We start from the raw sequence: 21,660 nt of genomic DNA, 5'->3' as shown, positions 1-21,660 counted from the left end.
ACAGAGGCTGGTGGACACTGTCACCAACTTGGAGGGGGAGTACCAGCACTCCCTGCTGCATACAGTCCTCTCCTATAACTCCTTGGAAGCACAGCAGAGTAAAGACCTCTCTAGAGTTACAGGAGAACAGGAATTCAGCCCATGGCCTGAGGACCCCATAGGATGGTCCCTCGATGTGCTGGGGCAGGACCTGCTCTGAATACTGACTGCAAGGGGTGTTCTCCTCTCAGGGACCCAAAACTGAAAAGCAGAGTGGGACATTTGAGCTTCCCAGAGGTGATCCCATTTTGCTCTCCCCAGCCAGCATCAGACCTTCACAGGGTTTCCCATATACACTGAAGCAAAGGAACTTCTGGAGATGGAAGGAAACCAAATAACCCTGGACAGCTTTGACACGGGTACAGATAACCCAACTTTCAGCTTTGAGGTAAGTTTCCCTTCCCTTCCCTTCCCTTCCCTTCCCTTCCCTTCCCTTCCCTTCCCTTCCCTTCCCTTCCCTTCCCTTCCCTTCCCTTCCCTTCCCTTCCCTTCCCTTCCCTTCCCTTCCCTTCCCTTCCCTTCCCTTCCCTTCCCTTCCCTTCCCTTCCCTTCCCTTCCCTTCCCTTCCCTTCCCTTCCCTTCCCTTCCCTTCCCTTCCCTTCCCTTCCCTTCCCTTCCCTTCCCTTCCCTTCCCTTCCCTTCCCTTCCCTTCCCTTCCCTTCCCTTCCCTTCCCTTCCCTTCCCTTCCCTTCCCTTCCCTTCCCTTCCCTTCCCTTCCCTTCCCTTCCCTGTGCTCAGTTAATGATGTTTTCTAGGGAGAGAACAGACACTATGAGGAATGCAGTGGTCCACTCAGTGAGAACAAAGAGGAGAGAAGAGAAGGGAAAGGGAGATTCTCCTCTTACTGCAGGTGGGATGATCTGCATAGATGGGTGAGCCCTGCCAGAGACAAACCTGATTTGCGAGCACACTAGGGTGGGGACAGTGTCTGATGGCTCCGTGTGGCCCTGTAGGGTGCCACAGGCAGGTCTCTGTCCCCATAGCAGGTGATGGTGAGCGTGCTAAGGTTCCTCACCATGGCCCACCTGTACCACCTCCTTCTGGAAGTGCCCAGTGGGAGCCATGCTCATGGCCTGGCTCTGGTGGGTTGGTGCACTCGGGGTGGTTTGGCTTGGCTTGGGCTCATCTTCCATGTCCATCTTCTGTGTCTCTCCTGTCTCTGGCATGTGACTCTCCCCAGGAAGGCCCTGCAGCCAGCATCCAAGGCAAAGCATTTCTGCAAGGCTCATGCCAAGCTGTTGAGAGGAGTTGTCCTGGGGTTCCTTGGAGTAGGTGAGGACTGAGACTCCACGTCCCCACCCCTTTGGCTGGCTGTGCCTCCAGATGCCACTGATTGAACACTGTCAGGTGTGTGGAGGTTGTATCCATTCCCAGCAGCCTCACTGCCCCCTCCTCACCCCACCACTGCTGCCCAGTTCTATCTTCATTCACCTCACTGTCCCCCTGCCCTTTCTCTACCTGCCCAAAGGGTTTACTGTGCCCCTTCTGCTCCCTGCTGGGGTGGTGCTCTTAAGCTCTCCTCATGCAAAGATGAGATCCTCAAGGGTGGCCAGGGAAGGACATTGGGAGGAAATGAACCTCGTGGTTGACCCCAGTGAGTTGTGAACCCATGGTCCTACAGTCCTGATGTTTCTGACTCCCAATGTGCCTTCTCCAGCCTACCTGTGCTACCTCATTGCGGCCTGTTACCTCAACTTCCAGCGAGCCCTTGCCTTGGTGGTCATAACTGCCGTGGTTGTCTTCTTTATCTGCTGGGAGGTTTTCCAGAAGCACTATGGGGCAAAGGTTCTGCTGCTCCTCCGCCCTGTTGGGAAGTGCTTCCAAAAGTCCTGGCCGTGGCTGAAATGGTGAGTCAGGAGAAGGAAGGGCCAGATCCCTCCCAGCACCTGGGTTGCCTCCCATGGCTCTGCACGTGCCATGCTGGCACCTCACAAAGGGCAAGCATGGCCCAGCCTGGGGACCACTTAAAAGCCATTGCAGAGATGTCTGTCTGCTCTGCCTCAGCAGTGATGGCTGTTCACAGCCCTCACTTGTGCCCGAGTCCCAGGCTTCTATAGATACATGGACCTTACAGTGGCAATTCCATCACAGTCCTCCTGCCCTTCATGAGCTTCTCTCCCTATGGAGACATCATCTTGCTGACAGTCTGGGGTTTCCTCTGCAGGCTCCTGTGGGTGGCCCTCCTGGCAGGCCTGATTGTGTGGCTGGTTTTGGACACTGGCAGAAACCCAGAGCAGCTCATCTCATTAGGTGGCTTTTGCTTTTTGGTGCTGTTCCTGTTTGCCTGCTCCAAGCACCACGGTGCGGTACGTGTTCCAGGTGTGACCTGACCATCAGTCCCCTTGCATGGGGACTGATGGCCATCTCCCAGCATTGGAGAACAAGCACTCCGTTCCCCCTGATTGTGATTTCAGGGTTTACCTCAGACACCCTCCTTCTCTGGAGGAAGCAGAAGCCCAGCAGAGCTGGGTGCAACCTGGGGAGCTGAACTGGTTGGGTGAATAGACCCCAAAGCCACCTCACTGCTCTTCTTCCCATTGCTCTTCTTCCTACTTCCCACCCCAGGGCTCCCCTGCGTGCCTCTGTCCTGTTTTCTACCATGTCCCTCATAGTGGGTCAGACCCAGAAACCCAGCACTAGACCCACACCTGGGTTTCAGGTGCCTTGGGAGCCTTGGTCAGAAGTGATTGAAATCCTGGTGGCTTCCAGCCCAAACTGCTGCAATGCTTTGGGCAGTGCCTCCATCCTGCTCCTCCAAAGGGTTATTGAACAGTTTCAGTCTAGCAGGTCTGTGCTACCAATCATCATAAGGTCTTTGTGCTTGTATCCCTGGCAGGTTGTGTTCCAGCCAGTTCCAGAGTCTCACCAACTCATTTCTGGCTCTGTCACCAACCCACGTTTGTTGGTTTCTGTAACACTTTATTGGTCTCCCCATGATCTTCAGCCCAGGGCAGTGTGTGGTGTTTGTCACCAGCAGCTGGAAACAAGAGAGGGAAGCCTGTAGGTCTTGAAAACATTTCAGCTCCTGTTCTGCTTTTTGTCCCCAGGTGTCCTGGAGAGCCGTTTTCTGGGGTCTTGGTTTGGAGTTCTTACTCGGACTCTTTGTCCTCCGAACAACTCCTGGCACCCAAGCTTTCCAGTGGCTGGGAGACCAGGTCCAGGTACTGCATCTACTCATCCCATCCTGTGCCTGTAGCCTGAGATTAACAGGAAAAGCAGAGTGTGGCATGGGGAGGGGACATGGCAGGGATTGCATGTTCAGGACTGGAGGGAAGCCAACTCTTCCCTGGTTTTCTGCAGCAGCCCAGAGCCCTCGGTGTGCTCTCCCTTCCAGGCTGGAGCAGAGCCCTGTGGCTTTAGGACAGCCCACCAGTATCCACATCTTAGGTCTCAGAGGGTCATTCTCTGGTGTGCAGTGAAGTGAGCTGTGGGACTGAGGGCACAGGCCCTCATTAGGCAGGATGAGCTATCAGGGAGGGACCTGATGGAGATTGCTGTCCTACAGTGTAACTTCTTCCCTTGCAGTACTTCCTTGGCTACACCACAGCTGGCTCCAGCTTTGTCTTTGGGAACACACTCATTGAAGAAGTCTTTGCCTTCCAGGTCAGTCAAGGAATGGGGCATGGGGAGGTTTTCTTCTGGTCTGTCTCTTTGCTGGGTCCTGCAGACCACAGAGCTAAATGCAATCAGATCTGCTGTGGTAGAGCTCAACCATCTCAGAGATGTATCTCCCTCAGCTGTGTATCCACCTGTGGACTTCCTCAGTGCCATGGATGATTTGCACTGGTCCCTGTCCCTCCTGCCAGCCTGGCTGAGTGTTGTGGCACCCCAGTAGTGTGGGCTGGCTGTGCAGTACCACACCATGCCACCCTGGTGCCCACGCGTGCTGGGATGTGTGTCCCAGCTCTTCATTAACCCTGTGCCTTGCCTGCAGACTCTGCCCATCATTGTTTTCTTCAGCTGTGTGATGTCCATCCTCTACTACCTCGGTGTCATGCAGTGGCTTATTCTCAAGGTAGGGCCTCACTCCCTGATCTGGGATGGCAGTGGGAAGGAGAAGAACCTGTTGGGTTCTCTGTCTACTATGGTCAGCTGAGAGATGTCCTAGGAAAATATTCATGGTACTAATCTGGGGTGATTTGTCCTGCTTAAAAGGATAGACACAAGCCCTGTCTTTCTAGCATGTCCCTCTCAGAAGGCTGAAAAAACTGAACCCTAGAGCTGATGTTTCCACCTGGTCTGGGGGTGCTTCCAGGATCACCTCCATGTAGGGGCCAAACAGTGCCTGGCTTTATGGGTGTGGTGGCAGGGTGCCTGGAGCCTCTGTCAACACAGTGGCCTTGTCTTTCTCCAGATTTCCTGGCTGCTTCAAATCTCATTGGGCACCACTGCCACTGAGACTCTCAGCGTGGCAGGGAACATTTTTGTGGGACAGGTAAGGTCCTGGTCTGGCAGCAGATCCAGCTCCTCAGTGCTTGTTGCTGAGCCTGCCCTGGAGGAAGGGTCTTCTCCCTCCCTATGAGACCTGTGGCCCTGTATGGCCCCATCCTGAGGACAGCAGGGTTTCCTCCTCCACAGACCGAAGCCCCGCTGCTCATCCGCCCGTACCTCGCAGACATGACCCTGTCAGAAATCCATGCTGTGATGACTGGTGGCTTTTCCACCATCGCAGGCAGCGTGATGGGTGCCTACATATCCTTTGGGGTGAGTGCACAAGCAGCTGGATCCACATGCTCCCTGCCACAGGGTACTGACATACAAGAACTGCCCCCGGACTTGGGCATGAGGGAAGATCCCCAGTAGGTGCCTGCCTCATGGTCCCCTTCCATAAGCAGGATGAGAGCAGGGTGTCCAGTCTCACCTTGTCCCAAAGACACCTGATCCAGCCCCACCTTTGCTGGCCTAGTCAGAGCCCTGGAGCCCTGCCAGGTAGAAGGCAGTGCTATGGGACCCTTACCTGCACAGCGAGCAGAGCAAATCATGGGATAATACAGCCTGGAAAGACCCTCTGGTGGGGGGGGTCTCTGATCCACCCTCCTGTCAGCTGAGATTATGGCAACTGAGGAGATGCCCAGGACCTTGTCCAGGTTGGTGGTGAACATCCTATGGATGGAGATTTCTCCCAACCTCTCTGGTTTCCCCCACAGGTACCTCAGACACAAGAAACAAATTTCCCTTATATTCAACTGAAACTGTGTCTGTGATTCTCACCTTTTCACTGGCTATCACTGAGCAGTGTCTCCCCTCCCCTTTTAAAACAGAAACAGCACCCCCCTTCCTCTTCTCCCAAGGGAAGAATCCTGGTTCCTCCAGCATTGCCTGGGCACTCCTGGCACCGAGCCCCCAGGGATGCCCTCTCCAGTTCATCAGTGCTCTGAACAAACCTTTCCCTTAACCTGCTGCCTGAGCTCCTGCTATTTAAACACTAATTAGTCCCTCTAAATGGGGAACCAAAGGTGGAAGGTCAGAGAAATGAGACGTTGCCAGGCAAGGGGGGAGGCTGGGAGCTTGGCCCTTCGTCAGCAGGTAGAAGGTAACAATGTTATTCAACCTATTGCTCTGGTACCAATAAAAAGGGACAAGGAAGGGACAAGAACCATTATGATTAAGTCAAACAGCAGGAGAGATTAACATCACCAAGGCTACAATCGCTGCAGCTCCAGCAATCGCCTCCATGCAGGCAGGCTGCCCCATGTGCACGGCTGCTTAGATGGGAAAACAGCCAATTTTCCCACCTTCAGCAAGTGGAGAGCCCTGAACTGCTCTGAGTGTCAGTGGCTGATGCCAGGCACGTGCTGGAATGCCCTGGGGTGGCAGGCCATGGGGCGCAGCCCTGTGCAGAGGTGCCTATGCCTCTGGTGTGCATGTTGCAGATTGATGCAGCATCACTGATTGCAGCTTCTGTGATGGCTGCACCCTGTGCTCTCGCCATGACTAAACTTGTCTACCCTGAAGTGGAGGAGTCCAAGTTCAAGGGCAAAGCAAGCATCCGCTTCTCCCGTGGGTGAGTGTGAGGAGAGGGGCAGTGAAGTGGGGCTGCACGTGTCCACGTACTGCAGGGAAGCTGTGGTGGCACTTCTGGGCATGAGTGGCCCAAGGCTGGGAGAGCCTGTGGTGTGCACACATCCATGGAGTGCGCGCTGACCTGGCATGGGGGATGCCCAGCCAGATGAGTACATTGGGGTCTTTTTCCATGCAGGGAAGAGCAGAACATCTTGGAAGCTGCTAGCAACGGGGCTGCCACCTCCGTGGGGCTTGTGGCCAACATTGCAGCCAACCTCATCGCCTTCTTGGCCGTGCTGGAGTTCATCAACGCTGCCCTGCGCTGGTTCGGGGAGATGGTAGACATTGAGGGCCTTACCTTCCAGGTATCCCAAGAGCTGGCAGATCCTGCATCCCCCACCCATCCCCACCTCTGCCCGCTGCCTCAGTGGGCTGCTGAGACCCTTGCTGAGTTCTTGGCAAATGCTGGTAGCGGATGTCCAATCTGGCGGCTGTGCAGGTCAGCTCTGAGTCGTTCCCTTCTGGGATGCTTTTCCCAGGTGATCTGCTCCTATGTCCTCATGCCTTTGGCCTTTCTCATGGGGGCAGACTGGGCAGACTCACCGCTGGTGGCTGAGCTCCTGGGGATCAAGATCTTTCTGAACGAGTTTGTGGCGTACCAGCAGCTGGCCACGTACAAGAAGAACCGTCTGATGGGCCTGGAGGAGTGGGACGGGAGCCGGAAGCAGTGGATATCTGTGAGGGCACCTGCCACCCTGCCAGCCACAGGGCTGGAATGGGGCACGGCACCTGGCTAGGCAGGGGGGTGGTGGGCAGGAGAGTATCATAGAACCATTTCATTTGGAAAAGTCCTCTAAGATCATTGAACCAGAATGATGGTGCTGGGAGTGGGAGGGCACCTATGTCCAGTTAGACTTGGATGTTTGCTAATGGCTGGGTGTGGGAGGAAGGAGTCAATGAAGCCCGTTCCTATTTATCCTGCTCCTCGATGGAAAGATCATGGTGCTACAGGGCTCCCCGTGTCTCCCCAGCCTAGCCTCCTCCAGGGAAAGCCTTCATCCTTGCTCCCAAAAAACAGCTGACAGAGAAGGGGTTGGGGTGGGAGACTCCTCTCTATCATGTCTATCTGGGAGCTCCAATGTGGTGCTCAGCTCTGGGTGCTCTGGGGCTGCTTCTGGGCAGACATGACTATCCCCTGCTGCTGTGCCCTCCAGGAGCGAGCTGAGAGCATCACCACCTTTGCCCTCTGTGGATTCGCCAACCTCAGCTCCATTGGCATCTCGCTGGGAGGCCTGTGTGAGTGACTGACATCTGAGTGCCTGGGCACTCAGGGAGTGGGGTCCTGGGTCAGGGAGCAAGAGCTCAGCTGAAGCAGAAGCAATTTGCTGTCCTCAGAGGCCTCTATGTTTGGTCTCTGCCATATAAAAACCAAGATTTGCATGAGGCAACCAGGATGATTTTGCACTGTACCCATGGGCAAGAGCACACCAAGGCTGGGTGTCACCCAGCCACAGGGGAAAGAGCAGAGAGACTACAGTGCTGGGAGTGCTCAGGGCTCTGGTGGATCACCCATGGGTGCAGAGTGGGCACAGTGCTCTGCCAGTTTGGACAGACAGCATGCTGGGTGCTGGCTGGGATCACCACATCCTCCAGACAGCAGGAGTTGGGGTGGGCAGGGCACTATGTGGCAGAGCCAGCTCATGAGGAGGCTATCATGATGTCCCTATCTGTCCCCCAGCCAGTGTAGAGCAGGAGCAAGGATCTGACTCACCCCCCTGTCTGTTCTGCCTCCACAGCTTCCATGGTGCCCCAGCGCAAGAGTGACTTTGCCTCTGTGGTGCTGCGGGCCCTGCTCACTGGCATGTGTGTCTCCATGCTCAATGCCTGCCTGGCAGGTAGGTCTCTGCCCACTGGCAGCAGGGTCAGAGAGGTTCAGGGAGGGACAGGCACAGGGCTGAAGACCCCGTAAATGCAGCATTCAGGGATGGAGGTGGCTGGCCTGTCTCCCCATGGCTCTGCCAGACCCTTCAAACCCTGCTCTCCCCTCATGGCTCTGCCAAGGGCACACCAAGCCCAACAGCTCTCCTGGGGCCCCTCATCCTCCTCTGGGTTGGAACATTTCAAGGGCAACTTCTGGAGTATGGCAAGGAGCTCCCTGAAGTCTTGGGGGGTGAGGTGGGACCCGCACAGTCCCAGGTACAGGATTTGCAAGCAAGTATAGTCAGGGTGTGGAACTTGTGAGCAGGCATGGGGTACAGGGCTCACAGCTTGCTTGGGGGTATGGAATTTGGATCCATGGTCCCTCTTAAGTCCCAACAGAAGACCTTGTCCCCCAGGTCTCCTCCATGTGCCAACAGAGGTGGGGGACTGCGCCATGTTCTTCAGCACCACCAACTTCAACTCAACCAGCTACACCATGTACACCTGCTGTAAGCAGCTCTTTGCCAGGTGGGTGTGAAGGGCCTTGGAGCCATCTGGACCTGCCCAAGGACCCAGGTGCAGGGACAGCAGCTTGTCCTGACCCTGTGTTTCTCCTTCCAGCTCAGTGCTCCAGAATGGGACTCTGTCCTTCACAGGATCCTGGGCTGAGCAGGAAGAGAGCGTGCTGTGGCTTAAGGAGTGCTGTGCATACTACAACCACACGTCCTGTGCAGGGACATTCTAGGACTGGGGGAGCACCAGGGCCTACAAGGCCTATCCCCAAAAGCAGAAAACCCCCAACAGAAACCCGAGTGTCTGGTCTTCTCCACTCCAGTGCCAACAGACAGCTGCGTGCACCTTGCAACCTGCACCCTTAGGTGCTGGCCCTGCAGACACAAGGGAGCAGCTCCCAAATAAATTATGGCAACCCTTGTGTTCTTGCCCTCAGACCTCTTCTGGCCCCTAACTATGGCTGTCCTACACAGCAGAAAGTCCTTTGCTGGGGCTGTACCCCATGCCCACTGCAGTGGGCAAGCTGAGCCCCTGTCTGCTGCCAGCCTTAGGCTCTTCTCCCCCATGAGACATGAATGGGGTAAAGCCAGTGCTTGAAGGTGTTTCCTTTCCCCAAATATAAAGTCAGCACATCCCACAGTACCTGCGTGCAGCTCTCCCAGAGGGACGACAGTGCCAGGGAACAGGCCAGTCCTTCTCTCTTTATTGCACTCGAGAGCACCCAGTCCCAACACAGCTGCGTTACGTACATCGGTATTTTACAGTCACCCAAGGACAAAGAACCTGGAGCCCAGAGCATGCCAAGCTCCCAGCCAAGCCCCTTCCCTCCACCAGGCACTGAGCCACTGCTTGGGACCCCATCCTGCAGGGTGCTGACACCCAGCACCCTCCTGCAACGCCCTGAGGAAGGGGATGGAGGATGGATGGAGCAGATAGCTCCTGTGCCTGTCCATCACTGCCTCGAGTCAGGGGTAGCAGGATTTGGAGTGGGTACTGCCAGCTGCTGCTGGAGTCCAGCATGTGCCAAGCAGGGGTGATGCTGAGCACCAGATTGTGCTGTGGGGCTAGGGCATACAGGGTCTATGTATGGCAGGGGGGAAGGAGGAGCAATTCCTGTGGGCTAGACACCCCCACGTACCAAGGCAGAGGAGCCTGGTATGGAGGGGAAGTCGCCCCTTTGCCCTGCTCCCTGGAATCCCATGTGAGGTAGAGCATCCTTACCGTAGCACCAGCCACCATCCAGAGCAGCATGGCCCCCTTCAGCAGCCACCCAGCAACGGGGTGGGAGACTCCCCCAGGAAGCAGAGGAAGGCAGGGATGCAAAATCCCATCTCAATGCAGCTGCTGGTACCAGTGGCAAACACCCTGCCTTGGAACCAGCCAACACCCCAGAGCCCCACACCAAAGCAGAGGAGCCCTGCAGCAACTGCTGGAACCCTCTGCAGGAAAAAGGGTGTGCCAGGGCACTGGGGACTGCCTGGGCACTGGTGGGGGTCTCATCCTTGACAGCGCTGGCAAGGCTTGGCCCAGTCACTTTATGGGGACACAGAGAGGGACATGAGGTGCTGGGAACCATGAGGGTGTCCAGGACTCCCAGTTTGCTGGGGAGCCAGGCAAGGACATTCTCCCTCGAGCCTCCAAAGCTCAAGGGAGAAGCTCTGCCCCTGCCTTAAGGAAGGCCTATGGAAAGTTGAGAGAGGAAAGCGAGTCCGAGCATGGAGAGGCACACGGCCCCACAGGCTCCAGCAGCAGCTCCTGTAGAGAGGTACTGGGGAGGTGGCCTGTGGCTCACAGCCCCCGTGGCCCCGGCCCAGCCACTCACAATTAGCACACACCACACAATGCAAGCACTGCGGGCCGGGCAGGAGCCCCACGGAGAAGGCCACTGCCAGGGTCTCCCCTTCCCACACTGGTCATGTGCTGGGCCCAGGCTGGGGGCCAGAGCAGGAATCTCAGCTGCAGCAGCTCTGACTACTGCGGGCAGCCAGCTCTGTTGCTCTCTCCTGACCTGGGTTTGCAGGCTGTTGAGGCCTCCCCTGTTTCTGCAGCTCTCCGGGAGCTCTTGGGGCTCACAGAAGCCTTGCGGGTGCTCTGAGGACTTGTCAGCACCTTCTTCTGGAGCTGGGGGCTGGACTGGGCAGACTTCCTGCCCAGGCAAGGACTCTTGGAGCCCTTGGGCTTGGCTGGCTCCAGCATCTTCAGGCCCAGGATGCTGCAGTAGTGATTGCACCTGTGAGCGGCCGGGAACTGCTCCAGCAGGGAGGGAAAGCAGCTCTCCTTCAGCCCCTGGTACCTGCCAACACAGCTATCCTCAGCTCCTGCTTTGCACCAGATGTCCCACCAGAGCAGGGAGGTGAGGATAGAGCCTGACCATGGTTACCACCATGGCCCTTGCCAGGTAAGGGGCAGAGCTGGGGACAGCCAGGGCCACCCTGCTCCAGAGCTGGAAGTCACTCACCCTTTCAGGTTGGTAGCGATCCGCACGTTGGTCAACTTCCAGCCCACTCCTGTAATGTAAGAGGACAACCAGTCTCTGTCCAGAGAAGGACAGCCACCAGTACCAAGGGCAGGTCATTGCCCTGGGTAGAGGGTTCCATGGCAAGGGGTGGGAGAGAGGCAGGAGGGCAAGCCTGGGGCTTTTCTTTCTTTCCCAGGATGAAGGGTGGTGATGGGCCATGGGCACCACACAGGTGATCCCCTTACCTTCCATGTCAGTCACGAGGATGTTTCCATTTGTCCACTGGTAAACCCAATGCTGGAAGGTGCAGCATTTGAGCACAATCTCCGAGGTGCCTCGTGCCACCAAGCTGCCATCTCTCTCAGTGACACAGTACTGCTCGCAGGGCCCGCCAAGGTCCTCCTCCATTGTGGCATAAGGGATGTTGTTGGCCGGACGATAAATCAGGTACAGAGGAATTATCCTGTGTGGGAGTTCACAGAAAATGTCAGCATGGTGAGCTCTCCCTCCTCTGCAAGTGGAGATTCACACCACTGCCTGCAACCCTAGTTTTTGCCCTCCTTCCAGTATCCCTTCCATTTGTGGGAGTAGAGTGCACTGCCTTTGGGATGCCCCAACACCCACAGGGAAGCTTCCCACCGTCCCCTGCAATGCTCTGCCAGGGCATTAAGCCAGTAGAGCTGCAGCACATCACTTACTCAGGCACTGCTCCAAAATCAGGGACTGCTCGTGCCTCAGCAGCAAAGATCTTGCAGTACTCACGACTGGAGTTTTGGACTTTACATTCCTGGAATTGCAAACAGAAGAGTCAAGAACCTGTTCCATCATGCACCACTGCCTCCCTGGGACCACTGCCAATTGCTTCCTTGTCCTGGTGGTCAAAGGGTGATGGGAAAGTCCGGACCAGCTCCACGTTGCTTAGATGGAAGAGTGGAACTAAGAAGGGCAAGGACGTGTCCAGCCCCCTGGCTAGAGCACCCCAGAGCATTTCAAAAGTGGAAGGAAATAGCAAAGATGGGCACAGAGCTGGGGACTGTCTGGGGACCAATGCACACACAGGTGGGGAGGGTGGGAGGGAGAAAGGTTGATGGTGGCCCAGAAGGATACCCACCTGGATGGTGATATCATAGTTCTTCTCGATGAGGCTGTTCTCATTCTTGGTCCCAAAGACGATGAAGTTGTGCACTTTGATGATGCAGGTGTGGCCGGACTCGAAGACAGGCTCCAGGCCATAAATGGCCCTGGCACGGCAGGCCTTGCGCAGGAAACCAGCGCCCACCTCCACATCCTCGCTCACCACGCGCCCGAAGAGCTTATCCCCCCAATAGCCTGCATCAGCCAAACCCTTGGCAAACACCATGGGTGTCATCTCGATCTCCTCTCCAACTGGTGGGAGGAAGAGCTGGTGAGGGGGGGACAACACGGGCACGTCCTGCTTCTGCCCCAGAGCTGCCTGCCCCACTCAGCAAGGGGCAGAGTCACAGCTCATCATGTGGCCCTTACCTTCAATCTCTTCCCGCAGGATAAATCCTGACAACACTAGAGGAGACAGAAAGCAAAGAGGTGTCAAGGTCCTGACAGGATCCAACCTGACTCCATGCACTTGCACAACTAGGGATGGCAGGTAGGATGGTAGGAATGAGTTGGCACACAGAGGCAGAAGCACCTCACAAGAGGTGGTGTTACAGAATGTGCCAAGGCTCCCCCAGTGCAGCCTGGCACCAAGCCTTCTCTGCAGTTGGCCACACCGCCCCATGGCACACCCAGGAAGCTGTGAGAGGCTGCTGAGGGCTCCTCACCTTCTGGGCTGAGCAGGAAATCTGTGGAGTCAGTGCCGTACTCGTTGCTGATCACACACCGATAGACTCCGCAATCCTTCTGGGATGCCTGCACAACAGCCAAAGCTGCCTGGCCCTCATCACCAGCACTGGAAAAGAAATGGAGCATGGCCACATCCCCGTGTGGTGGTGGGGCCACATGGGAGCCCTGTGACAGGCACTGTGGGTGAGAAACATACTGCCCTTGGGGGGATGGAAGAAGGCTACAAACAAAGCCATCCCAAGGGCAGCCCAGCTGCTCCCCCAGCATGTCACAGCACCAGGAGTCCTGCCCTGTGGTTTGTACTAACAGAGATGCTTATCCTCCAGACAAGCCCTGAAAAATCTGGCTGGGATTGGGCTACAGACTGATAAAGGTATTTGTCCCTGAGTGAGGCTGGGTCAGGGCTTCACAGAGAGAAGAGGTGGGACCTTCATCCTCAGACCCACTGGCTGAGAATGCTCTGCCTCTGGCTTGCTGGAAGGCAATGGCCACCCCTGCCCATCTCCCCCAGGTCAAATACCTACCCCAGGAGACAATTTCTACCCCAGAATCACCTAACTTACTGTCTACTTATTATAAAGGGAGCTCAGGGGACACCAATGGCATCAGACAAATCTTAACTGGTGTGGATGATGTTCCTACACAAATTCTCTGGGCTTGAGAACAAGCTGCTCTTCATAGCAGACCCAAAGGATACAATAACCAGCCACCGACCTGTCTGAATATGCACTATCAATATATGAACTATCCCTGTGCAAGGGCAGTGCCAAAGGATAGAGAGGGCACACCCAGAGCTGCTTTTTCCCAGTGGTGGTTGCATGGAAGACCCTACCAGCTCTGCTGGGAGGCTGCCACCCTCACGTGGATTCTCTGGCATCCCAGTTTTGCAGTCCACGTCCAGCTCTTGATTTCTGTGATGGGCATACCACCTTTTCTACCCTCCCCAAGGTTTGGGTACCCAAAGCAGACACTCCAGATGGGAGCATCAATAAGATAAATTTGTCAGCAACTCCCCATCTGGGCAATCCTTCCCTCTGTGAGCACTGATAAGATCAAGTGCACAATGTACTGTGCCATGCACTGAGCTTCCCATGCTGCCTTAGCAAGAGGGGCACCTTCACCCCAGGCAAGGCAAGGAGCAGGATGTGACAGGTGACAATGTGGAACTGACAGGTTACCTCCTTTGGGCTTCAGCTACAGGGATCTCGTCCTTGTACCACGTCAGCTTGGAATCACTCAATATATTGAAGAACTGGCACCAAAGTTTCAGGTTTCCTGATGCATCAGAAAATTGTTCTGCCCTGATCTTGCGGACCACCTGTGGAGCTAAGGGTGCAAAAAGATGGGTGGTGAGACACAGAGTGCTGGGTGCAGCTCTGGGGACAGCCAGCCTACACCCACACTGCTGCTCAGGGCTTTGGGCACCATGTGTATGTCAGCACTGTAACACTGCCTTCCCAGGGAAGGTCTCAGAGCTCCACTGGGATAAAGAGATGGGATACAAGTGATACAAATTTGCTCAACACTGCAGCACTGCAATACCCATTAAGGGTATTTTCTGCCTTCCCTCTTGGCCAGAGAGAAGGCAGAAAACCACTATGGAATATTGGAGCAAATATTCATCTACTGAAGTAGGGATTTATCGTGGTTACCCTTACTTTGCAAGGGTGCTGATTTCTGTGAGAGTATCACCTGGTTCCTTCAACCCCAGGATTATGCCTTTTTTAATTCAATGCCACAAGGAATCAAATTAGCATTGACCACAGATGTGGAAGAGGAGTGTGTGCCCTGTGATGCCCACTGAATAATGGAATCAGAGTTTGGTTTTGAAGGGACTTTAAAGACCATCTCGTTTCAACCCTCTTGCCATGAGGAGGGACACTTTACACTGAACCAGGTAGCTCAGGATCCCCAACCAGCATCAGGCTTGATGAGGCCCAGAACACAGAGACCAAAACCAAGAGGATTCTATGATCCCTGGGGCTGGGGAAGCCCAGGCTGTAAGAGACAACCAGTGTCAGAACGCTGCCTCTTGCATTCCTCATCCCTCCCTGCACTGGGATAGAAGTCTTGGGAGAGACTTTTGGCTTTCACACAGCCAAAGGCTGACGCTGAAAACCCTACAAATGTACAAAACTCATGTGGCCCCAGCTGACTATTACTGGCTCCCTGTGTAGGCAACAAGGGAATGAGCTTCATGGGGATTCTCTCTTCCCTCACCTTTAAAGGGGTTATTAGTACTCTGTGACTCTGCTGGCTGTGCTTCTGGCTTAGCATCTCCAGGGACCTCTTCGTCACCACCGGTGTCACCTGCAGGCTCCTCGTACAGCTTAGGAACCTCCAACGTGGCCATCTTCCTCATGAGGGTTGGAGAGCACTGCTCTGAGGGAGAGGATGGAGCTGGAGCAGGAGAATGAAACAGGGATGCATTCTTCCTGGACTGCCGTGGTGAAACAGTCAGACCTCTTGTGTGGCCCAGGCTCTCTGGGGTCGCCTCCTCTTCCACCCCCACCTGTTTGGGTTTTGGCAGGTATATTTTGCGCCGGGCCCCCAAAGCGAGCTCTTCTGGTGTGGCACAAGGTAGCACTGCCAGAGGGGCAGCAGGGCTCTCTTCAGAGCTCACTAGAGGCAAATCAGAAAGATGAGGAGCCTCTCCAGCTGTGGGCATGCTGCCCACCACGATGGAGGGGACTGAGAGTGGGGGCGGCCCCTCGGCCTCAGGAGCCCCCCAGGTGCGTCTCTTTGGTGGCACAGGCCTGCAAGCCAGCATCTCCTGGCTGGTAACAAATTCCTCATTAATCATTCCCGTGATCCGTCTGGATGTCCTGGGGGTCAGAGGCAAGTTCTCAGCTGTCTGGAAGAGTTGGTTGTTTTGTACTTTTTCCAAAACTTTCCTTGAGGTGCGAGGGCTAAGGCCAGCAATGCCTATCTCTGGGATCATGCCTTCCCCTGCATTTGGCTGCTCCTTGTCCCCAGAGTCAGTGTCCCCTTTTGTGGCATCCTTACTGCTATCTGACATTTTTAGAAGTAGCAGCAGGTAGTTCTTCAAGGAGGAAACCAGGTTTTTGTGCTGCATTTTCTCCTCCACAGACATCTCCTGAGATCTCTCAGAGCCGGGCAGAACCAGCGGTACCTGTGGCTGAACCTCAGAGACTCCTTCCCAAATCCCTGAAGATGCTGCTGGTTCCTGGCATGGAGCTGTGGCTCTCAGGAGTCCTCCCTCCTTCCCTTGAGGTCCCATGGGCACTGGCTTGGCATTCTCCTCCTCTGAAGTGATGGCTGAAAACATCTCTCGTGGGACAGATCCATCTGTCGTTGTGATTTCTGTTTCTCCTCTCGCAGGAGGCAGCAGCTGGGCTCCAGACAGGACCTCTCCTGCAGTGGCCTCCATCCCTGGGCTTCTGTTAGACGCCAGCATTGCCTCCTGAGCCCCTGATGGCCTCACTGCGGGAGCAGGAAGTGGCTTTTCCTTGACAAGAGGAACTGAAGCAGGAGCTGCTGTTTCATTTTGGGTGTTCTGATGGCCCAAAGGTGCCCCTCCTGCCTCCCTGTGCACAGCCCCAAGACATGGCTCTGCTGCATCACTCCCTCCTGTCCTCACATCAGGATGGCTCCCAGACAGCTCTGCTCCTGCCTCTTTGCTCTTCCCATCCTTGACTGTCTGACATGGGATTTGTTCAAGAGGAGTGTTTTCTCCACATTCTGGAGGAGTCAAATTCTTTAGCAATGACTCTTCCCCACCTTGGCTTTTGTTCTCTTGATTTAACAGTCCTTGCTGAGTCTCTCTGTCCTCAAGAGCACGGGAATGTCTTTCTGCCTGTTTCCTGGGGGGTGGGTGCTCCTTGCCAGACTGTACATGGTCTGGAGAACGTGCTGGTGGCTTTGGTGGCTCCTGAGGCCTAAACCGAGGATTTGTCCTTTTCACAGCTCCCCTGGTTTCCTGGCAAACAGGTACCTCTTTCCTGACCTCCTCTAGCTTACTGGCTTGCTGACTGGCCTCTTCGGTTGGACTGGACACTGAATGCTTTAGGCTACCAGGAGACTGTCCAACTCTTGCTGCAACCTAGTTTAAAAAAAAAAAAAAAAAAAAAGGAAGGAAATTAGCATCATGTTACTGCCTGGGTCTGTGCAGTCATACTTGTGGGCCACCTGTACCATACAGCACTGCCCAACTTCTTGAATCATGGGAATTATCCTGATATCAGTGTTACCCTGTCATCCAGGGTCTTCTGGTTTCACCATCATCCCACAGGAGTGAGTCCCACCTGTCAGGCTGTACAAAATGTTTCTTCTTTTAATCAGTTCCAGCCCTTCTGCCTTTCAACACCCTTGCTGTGCACAGAGGCAAGAGATCTGCCTTTTAAATCAGTCAGTGGCTTTTAATCCAATCTCCTCTGACTCCCTGCCTTCCCAAAGAGCGAAACTTTCCCATTTTTACCAGCCACTGCTGACACCTTGCATAATTCCCTTGATGTCTCTAAAGACTGAGTGCTCCCCAATGTGCACTGTGAGATGGGGCAGTTGGCATGTCACACTCTATCAGGATGAGGCTGCCCAAATGATTTATAGGGAAACCGTACACCCTGAAGTTATCAGCACTATTCAACCATTCTGTTTCTCTGACGTTTGGGAAGCTCAAATGTTTCCGACCGCAGCTGCACCCAGCAGACGTGTCAGCGAGCTGCCTGCTGTGATGGCCAAGCTTTATCCTGAGGAGAACTGCCCAAATCCTCCAGCCAAGGAGCACAGTCTATTTTTGTAGGGGAGGCAGCGATACCGTGGTGCACACTCTGAGAGCATCACCAGGACAATGGCACGGGGACAGGGCATGCCCACAATGGGACCCTGTCACCATCAGATTTTCTGAAAAATCCTCTTTGCCCAGGATTTCTCTCCTGGGAAGCTGAAAAGCCTCAGGGAAAAAGGAAAACAATATTATCTCATTTGCTTCTCCTGTGTTTTGCTGCTTTGGAATGTGGTTGGAGATTGTTTATCCAACATGTGAATTGTCTTAACTTAATGACCAATCACAGTCCAGCTGTGTCAAGGCTCTGGAGAGAGTCACAAGTTTTTCTTTATTATCTTTTAGCCTTCTGTCTGTATCCTTTCTCTTAGTATAGTTTAGTATAGCATTCTATAATATATCATATCATATCAGCCTTCTAAGAACATGGAGTCAGATTCATCACTTCCTTCCCTCATCTGGGGACCCTGAAAATATCACAGGACCTCCTTCCACCCTGGAGAATCTGCTGCTAAGGATTTTCTTCTGAGGTTCCTGACTTGAGTGTTAAGCCCCACAAAATGAACGCCATGGGAAAGGAGGGCTCTGGCACTTAGACCTCTATTTTGTGCTGCTTTTGCTTCATTGGGTGGCTTGGGAAATATAGGAAAGGTAGCACCATTCCCTCAGTAAGCCCTTTCCCAAGCAAATAAATAGAATGGTTTGTGCTGGATGGGACCTTAGAGCCCATCTCATTCCACTCCCTGCTATGGGCAGGGACAACTTCCACTATCCCAGGTTGCTCCAAGACCAATCCAACCTGTCCTGGAACACTTCCAGGGATGGAGCAGCCACAGCTGCTCTGGGCAATTGGTGCCAGGGCCTCACAACCCTCTCAGCCAAGAATTTCTTTTCCATATCTCATCTGACCTTGCCCTCTGACAGTAGAAAACCATTCCTCCTTGGCTTGTTACTCCATGCCCTTTTTCAAAGTCCTTCTCTAATTGTTAGGGCAACATGAGTATTGAAGGGTGGGGGAAGCACCCTTCAATAGAGGCTATTCCTACCCTTAAAATTCAAGAAATATAATCAAATAATCAGTTTAAAATTTAGGCAAGAGTGATTACCATGTAAAACTAGTTTCTTCTCTGCTCTTGTAGAGGACGATGTTCGGAGTCTGGGTACAGTCTGGCATTTTGCTACAGATAAATCCAGCTCAGAAGACTTGAGCATAAGGCCCAGCTATGTCCCAAGGCTAGGAAAACACTCACCTATGACCTTTCTTTTTTAAGAGAAAAAATAAAAAAGAAATAGACCAGTAACCCCTGTCCTGAGGGGTGAAAATATCCTGAAACATGCCTGGAATCCACCTTAAAGGCTTTAAATCAGCTTATTTGCTATCACAAAAGCTTGAGGACTTTCCCCAGCAGCACCAACAAGCTGAAGCATTCAAATTCAAATCAGAAGCATTCCCTTTTGTCTCCTCAAAGGCACACCAGCTGACAAGTCACAGTTTTCCCTCTGTGAGTGGGGCTTTTAAAGAGAAAAAAATCTTGATGCATGTCAAAGGCTCAGAGATGACAGCCCAAGCCTGCTGCACACCAGCATTTTTACATTACTTTGAGAGTCAGAGTTGTTAAAATGAGCACAGAGGGGAGAAACAAATGGCTTTGCCATGGGCTGGCCTGAACAGCAATAATTTCTGCAGCAGTATGTGACACTGGTGGGTCAGGTTGAAGATGAGTTCATAGCACTGTGCAGCAGCAAGGCCAGAAACCAGGTGTGCACTGAATAACACAGCAAGTTCTTACCAGCAAAGCTGCACCCACCAATGGCTAACGAAATTTAAGAGAGAAAGAAAGGATTTTTTTTCCCACTGGAGCACCCCTCAGTCCCTTATGCATTGTGGATTTTTCCACATTCTGAAATATGTGCATTACCTACCAAGTGAGACATGCTGCACCCAGAGCCTTGTCTTTGCTGAAAGTGTGCACCTACCACAGCCCAAACTCCAGATCCTGACAGCACCTGCAAACTGGACTCAGAGAAATCCTTTAGGACAGAAGAGGTCATTAAAGAAAAATGGGGGGAAAATAGTCGGGTAGCTTCCAGTCTAATACTTTCATGGCAAATACTTCAGGTTAAGTGACAAAAATAGCAACTGACTAAGAGATGCTCTGAGGGTCAGAAGCAGGTGCTGTGCCCTAGCACTTCATCACCACCACAACGAGTCTCCCAACAGAGTTTTCCCAACAGGGATGGGTGAAAAAAATAGTCCAGACCTACTGTATACACGTTGCACTGTAAACAAAACTCGAGGCCCCGAGGGTGCAGCTCACAATGTACCTCATCTGCATGGGGGGCTCCTTAACTAAAGCTCCCTTGTTAAACTGAAGAGATGCCATCACAAGGCACCCATTCCCAGCTATAAATACCCATTCAGTGCTCCCTGCCGACCTGATCTGAAAACATTCCGCATGAGGTCAGCCTGCTGATTAAACCGGAGAGCCCCAGGCCACCAGGACCAGCTGCTCGAATGGCCCCGACTTACATCTCTCACAACCTCAGCTGACATTTGCTTGGAGATGGGGTGGAAGCTCTGCTGTGTAGGCTCACAAAATCCAAAAAGCCCTTCTGGGTGCTTTTACCAGTGGAGACCTGAGGAGCCTCGGCAGCAGAACCCGTGGTGTACACGCAGCCTCCCAGGCCCAGGGCCACAACACAAATGCACAGCACAGATATTTTCTTGTTGCCACCCCCTACATTGGCTGCTGTCCCTCCTAGTTACCTCTTTGTTTCCCTCCAACTTCTGTTCTTGCTGCTGGCCTCTCTGGCCCTCCAACCTCTGAGAGGCCAGTGGAGCATCCTCTGTCTGGCTGCTGGCTGCCACAGGCTGCAGGGGAGCCTGACTCCCGGCCTCATCCTTGGCTCCCACCTCCTCCTTCCCTGCCACTGGCTTCACTTGCTTATCAAAATACATGTCCTTTAAAGAGAAGTACATGTCATCATTAGGTTTAATGTCCTGTTTCACAGCTTTCCCAGGCTCTTTGAGATTTGGACTGGTTTCCACTTCTTGATCACTTGCTGCTCGCAAACGTGCATTCCTGCGTAAGGGGACAGGAGGAGCAAACCTGGGATTTGAAGACTGATTGGCCCTGTCTCTCCCACTTTCTTCTCGCTTAGAAATGTCCTGTTTTGGTGCTGAAGGAGCCTCCACCTTCTTTTTCTTTTTAGCTGCAGAGTCTTTTGCCCCTGGCTTGGTCGCCAAGTCCTCCACTGTCTCATAGATGTACGTGAGAAAGCTGTTCCCGTTCTCCTCCCCACTTTCCAAAGTGGCATCTCCATTGGTGGTCACCTCTGCTTTCAGAGGTGCCACCAGCTTGTTTGGGAAGCCTGGCTGCTCCTTTGCCTCAGCAATATCCTTGTGTAACCTGGACTGTGAATCTGCCACGTGCACTTTTGCTGTGTCTTCCTTCTCCCACGAAGAGTCTCCTGACCGGAGATTCTGATCTCTAGCCAGCCTCCGCTTCCTCTGGAGCCGCTCAGGGCTCATTCCTTGCAACTTCTCCACTTCCACATTTTCTTTTCCTCGTTTCTTGCCTTGTTCTATTTCTTGCATCTTTTCTTCAGCCTTTCTCTTGATTTTGTCAAACCACTTCTGATGGATTTTGAACTCCGTCATGGTTCCCACTTCCAGCACACCGGAGCAGGACACGATGCCTTTGTTATTTCTAGCTGAGGCCTGGTAAATGCCTGCATCCTCTTCTCGGCACCTGGAAATCAAAAGCTGTGTGTGAGACCTACCCATCCTCCTCAGGATGCCCACTGGAGGCACAGGCATGCATGTTCTCCATCTCCAGAAGATGTGGCCCACGAGGTGCCCACAGGACATCTGGAGGCCTTGGGCTGGCATCCCACCCTGGCTCTGCCTGCTCTTAACACTAACAAACTAACAAGTTTTATGATAAATTTGTTCAAGCTCCACCCTGGCCTGCAACTCTGGTATGAGGGCTGTGATGGAAGAGGAACAGACAGCATCATGCTTCCCAACTGTTCTTGGTCAGAGTCCTCTGCAGGATCTTTTCCTCTCAGCTCTACACAGCCCACAAGATATTCCTATTCTTCCTCCACCCTACCATATTACCAAAGTCTTCCCACCCTGTCACAGGCACCAGCACAAGTA

The 21,660-nt window shown here is 53.7% G+C and overlaps 2 protein-coding genes across 3 annotated transcripts in view; one reads left to right on the top strand and one right to left on the bottom strand.

The window, feature by feature from the left end:
• The first annotated feature begins 299 nt into the window (after nt 1-299).
• LOC132333113 (sodium/nucleoside cotransporter 2-like) lies at nt 300-8,896 on the top strand. The gene is made up of 17 exons (XM_059857890.1): nt 300-427; nt 795-889; nt 1,220-1,311; nt 1,697-1,886; nt 2,204-2,345; nt 3,087-3,200; nt 3,565-3,642; nt 3,974-4,054; nt 4,394-4,474; nt 4,618-4,743; nt 5,913-6,043; nt 6,239-6,407; nt 6,582-6,779; nt 7,257-7,338; nt 7,839-7,937; nt 8,379-8,490; nt 8,584-8,896. Exons 1-17 carry the CDS (start codon nt 359-361, stop codon nt 8,705-8,707), a joined length of 1,983 nt encoding a protein of 660 aa, XP_059713873.1. The 5' UTR covers nt 300-358; the 3' UTR covers nt 8,708-8,896.
• Nucleotides 8,897-9,148: 252 nt separating this feature from the next.
• ALPK3 (alpha kinase 3) overlaps nt 9,149-21,660 on the bottom strand; it is a 32,893-nt gene continuing 20,381 nt past the window's right edge. For both annotated transcript variants that reach the window (XM_059858070.1, XM_059858071.1), the window contains 10 exons: nt 20,266-21,250; nt 14,975-16,817; nt 13,933-14,080; nt 12,733-12,860; nt 12,437-12,472; nt 12,045-12,319; nt 11,632-11,720; nt 11,179-11,396; nt 10,934-10,982; nt 9,149-10,768 (listed from right to left, as the gene is read on the bottom strand). In XM_059858070.1, coding sequence (XP_059714053.1) covers nt 10,447-10,768; nt 10,934-10,982; nt 11,179-11,396; nt 11,632-11,720; nt 12,045-12,319; nt 12,437-12,472; nt 12,733-12,860; nt 13,933-14,080; nt 14,975-16,817; nt 20,266-21,250 — 4,093 coding nt within the window. In that variant the 3' untranslated portion in view covers nt 9,149-10,446. The remainder of the gene's footprint in view (nt 10,769-10,933; nt 10,983-11,178; nt 11,397-11,631; nt 11,721-12,044; nt 12,320-12,436; nt 12,473-12,732; nt 12,861-13,932; nt 14,081-14,974; nt 16,818-20,265; nt 21,251-21,660) is intronic.

This window comes from Haemorhous mexicanus, chromosome 13 (assembly GCF_027477595.1).
Source record: "Haemorhous mexicanus isolate bHaeMex1 chromosome 13, bHaeMex1.pri, whole genome shotgun sequence".
In the NCBI taxonomy this organism is placed as follows: Eukaryota; Metazoa; Chordata; class Aves; order Passeriformes; family Fringillidae; genus Haemorhous; species Haemorhous mexicanus.
Note: the sequence above shows the minus strand (reverse complement) of the source record. Positions and strands in the feature narration are given on the sequence as shown.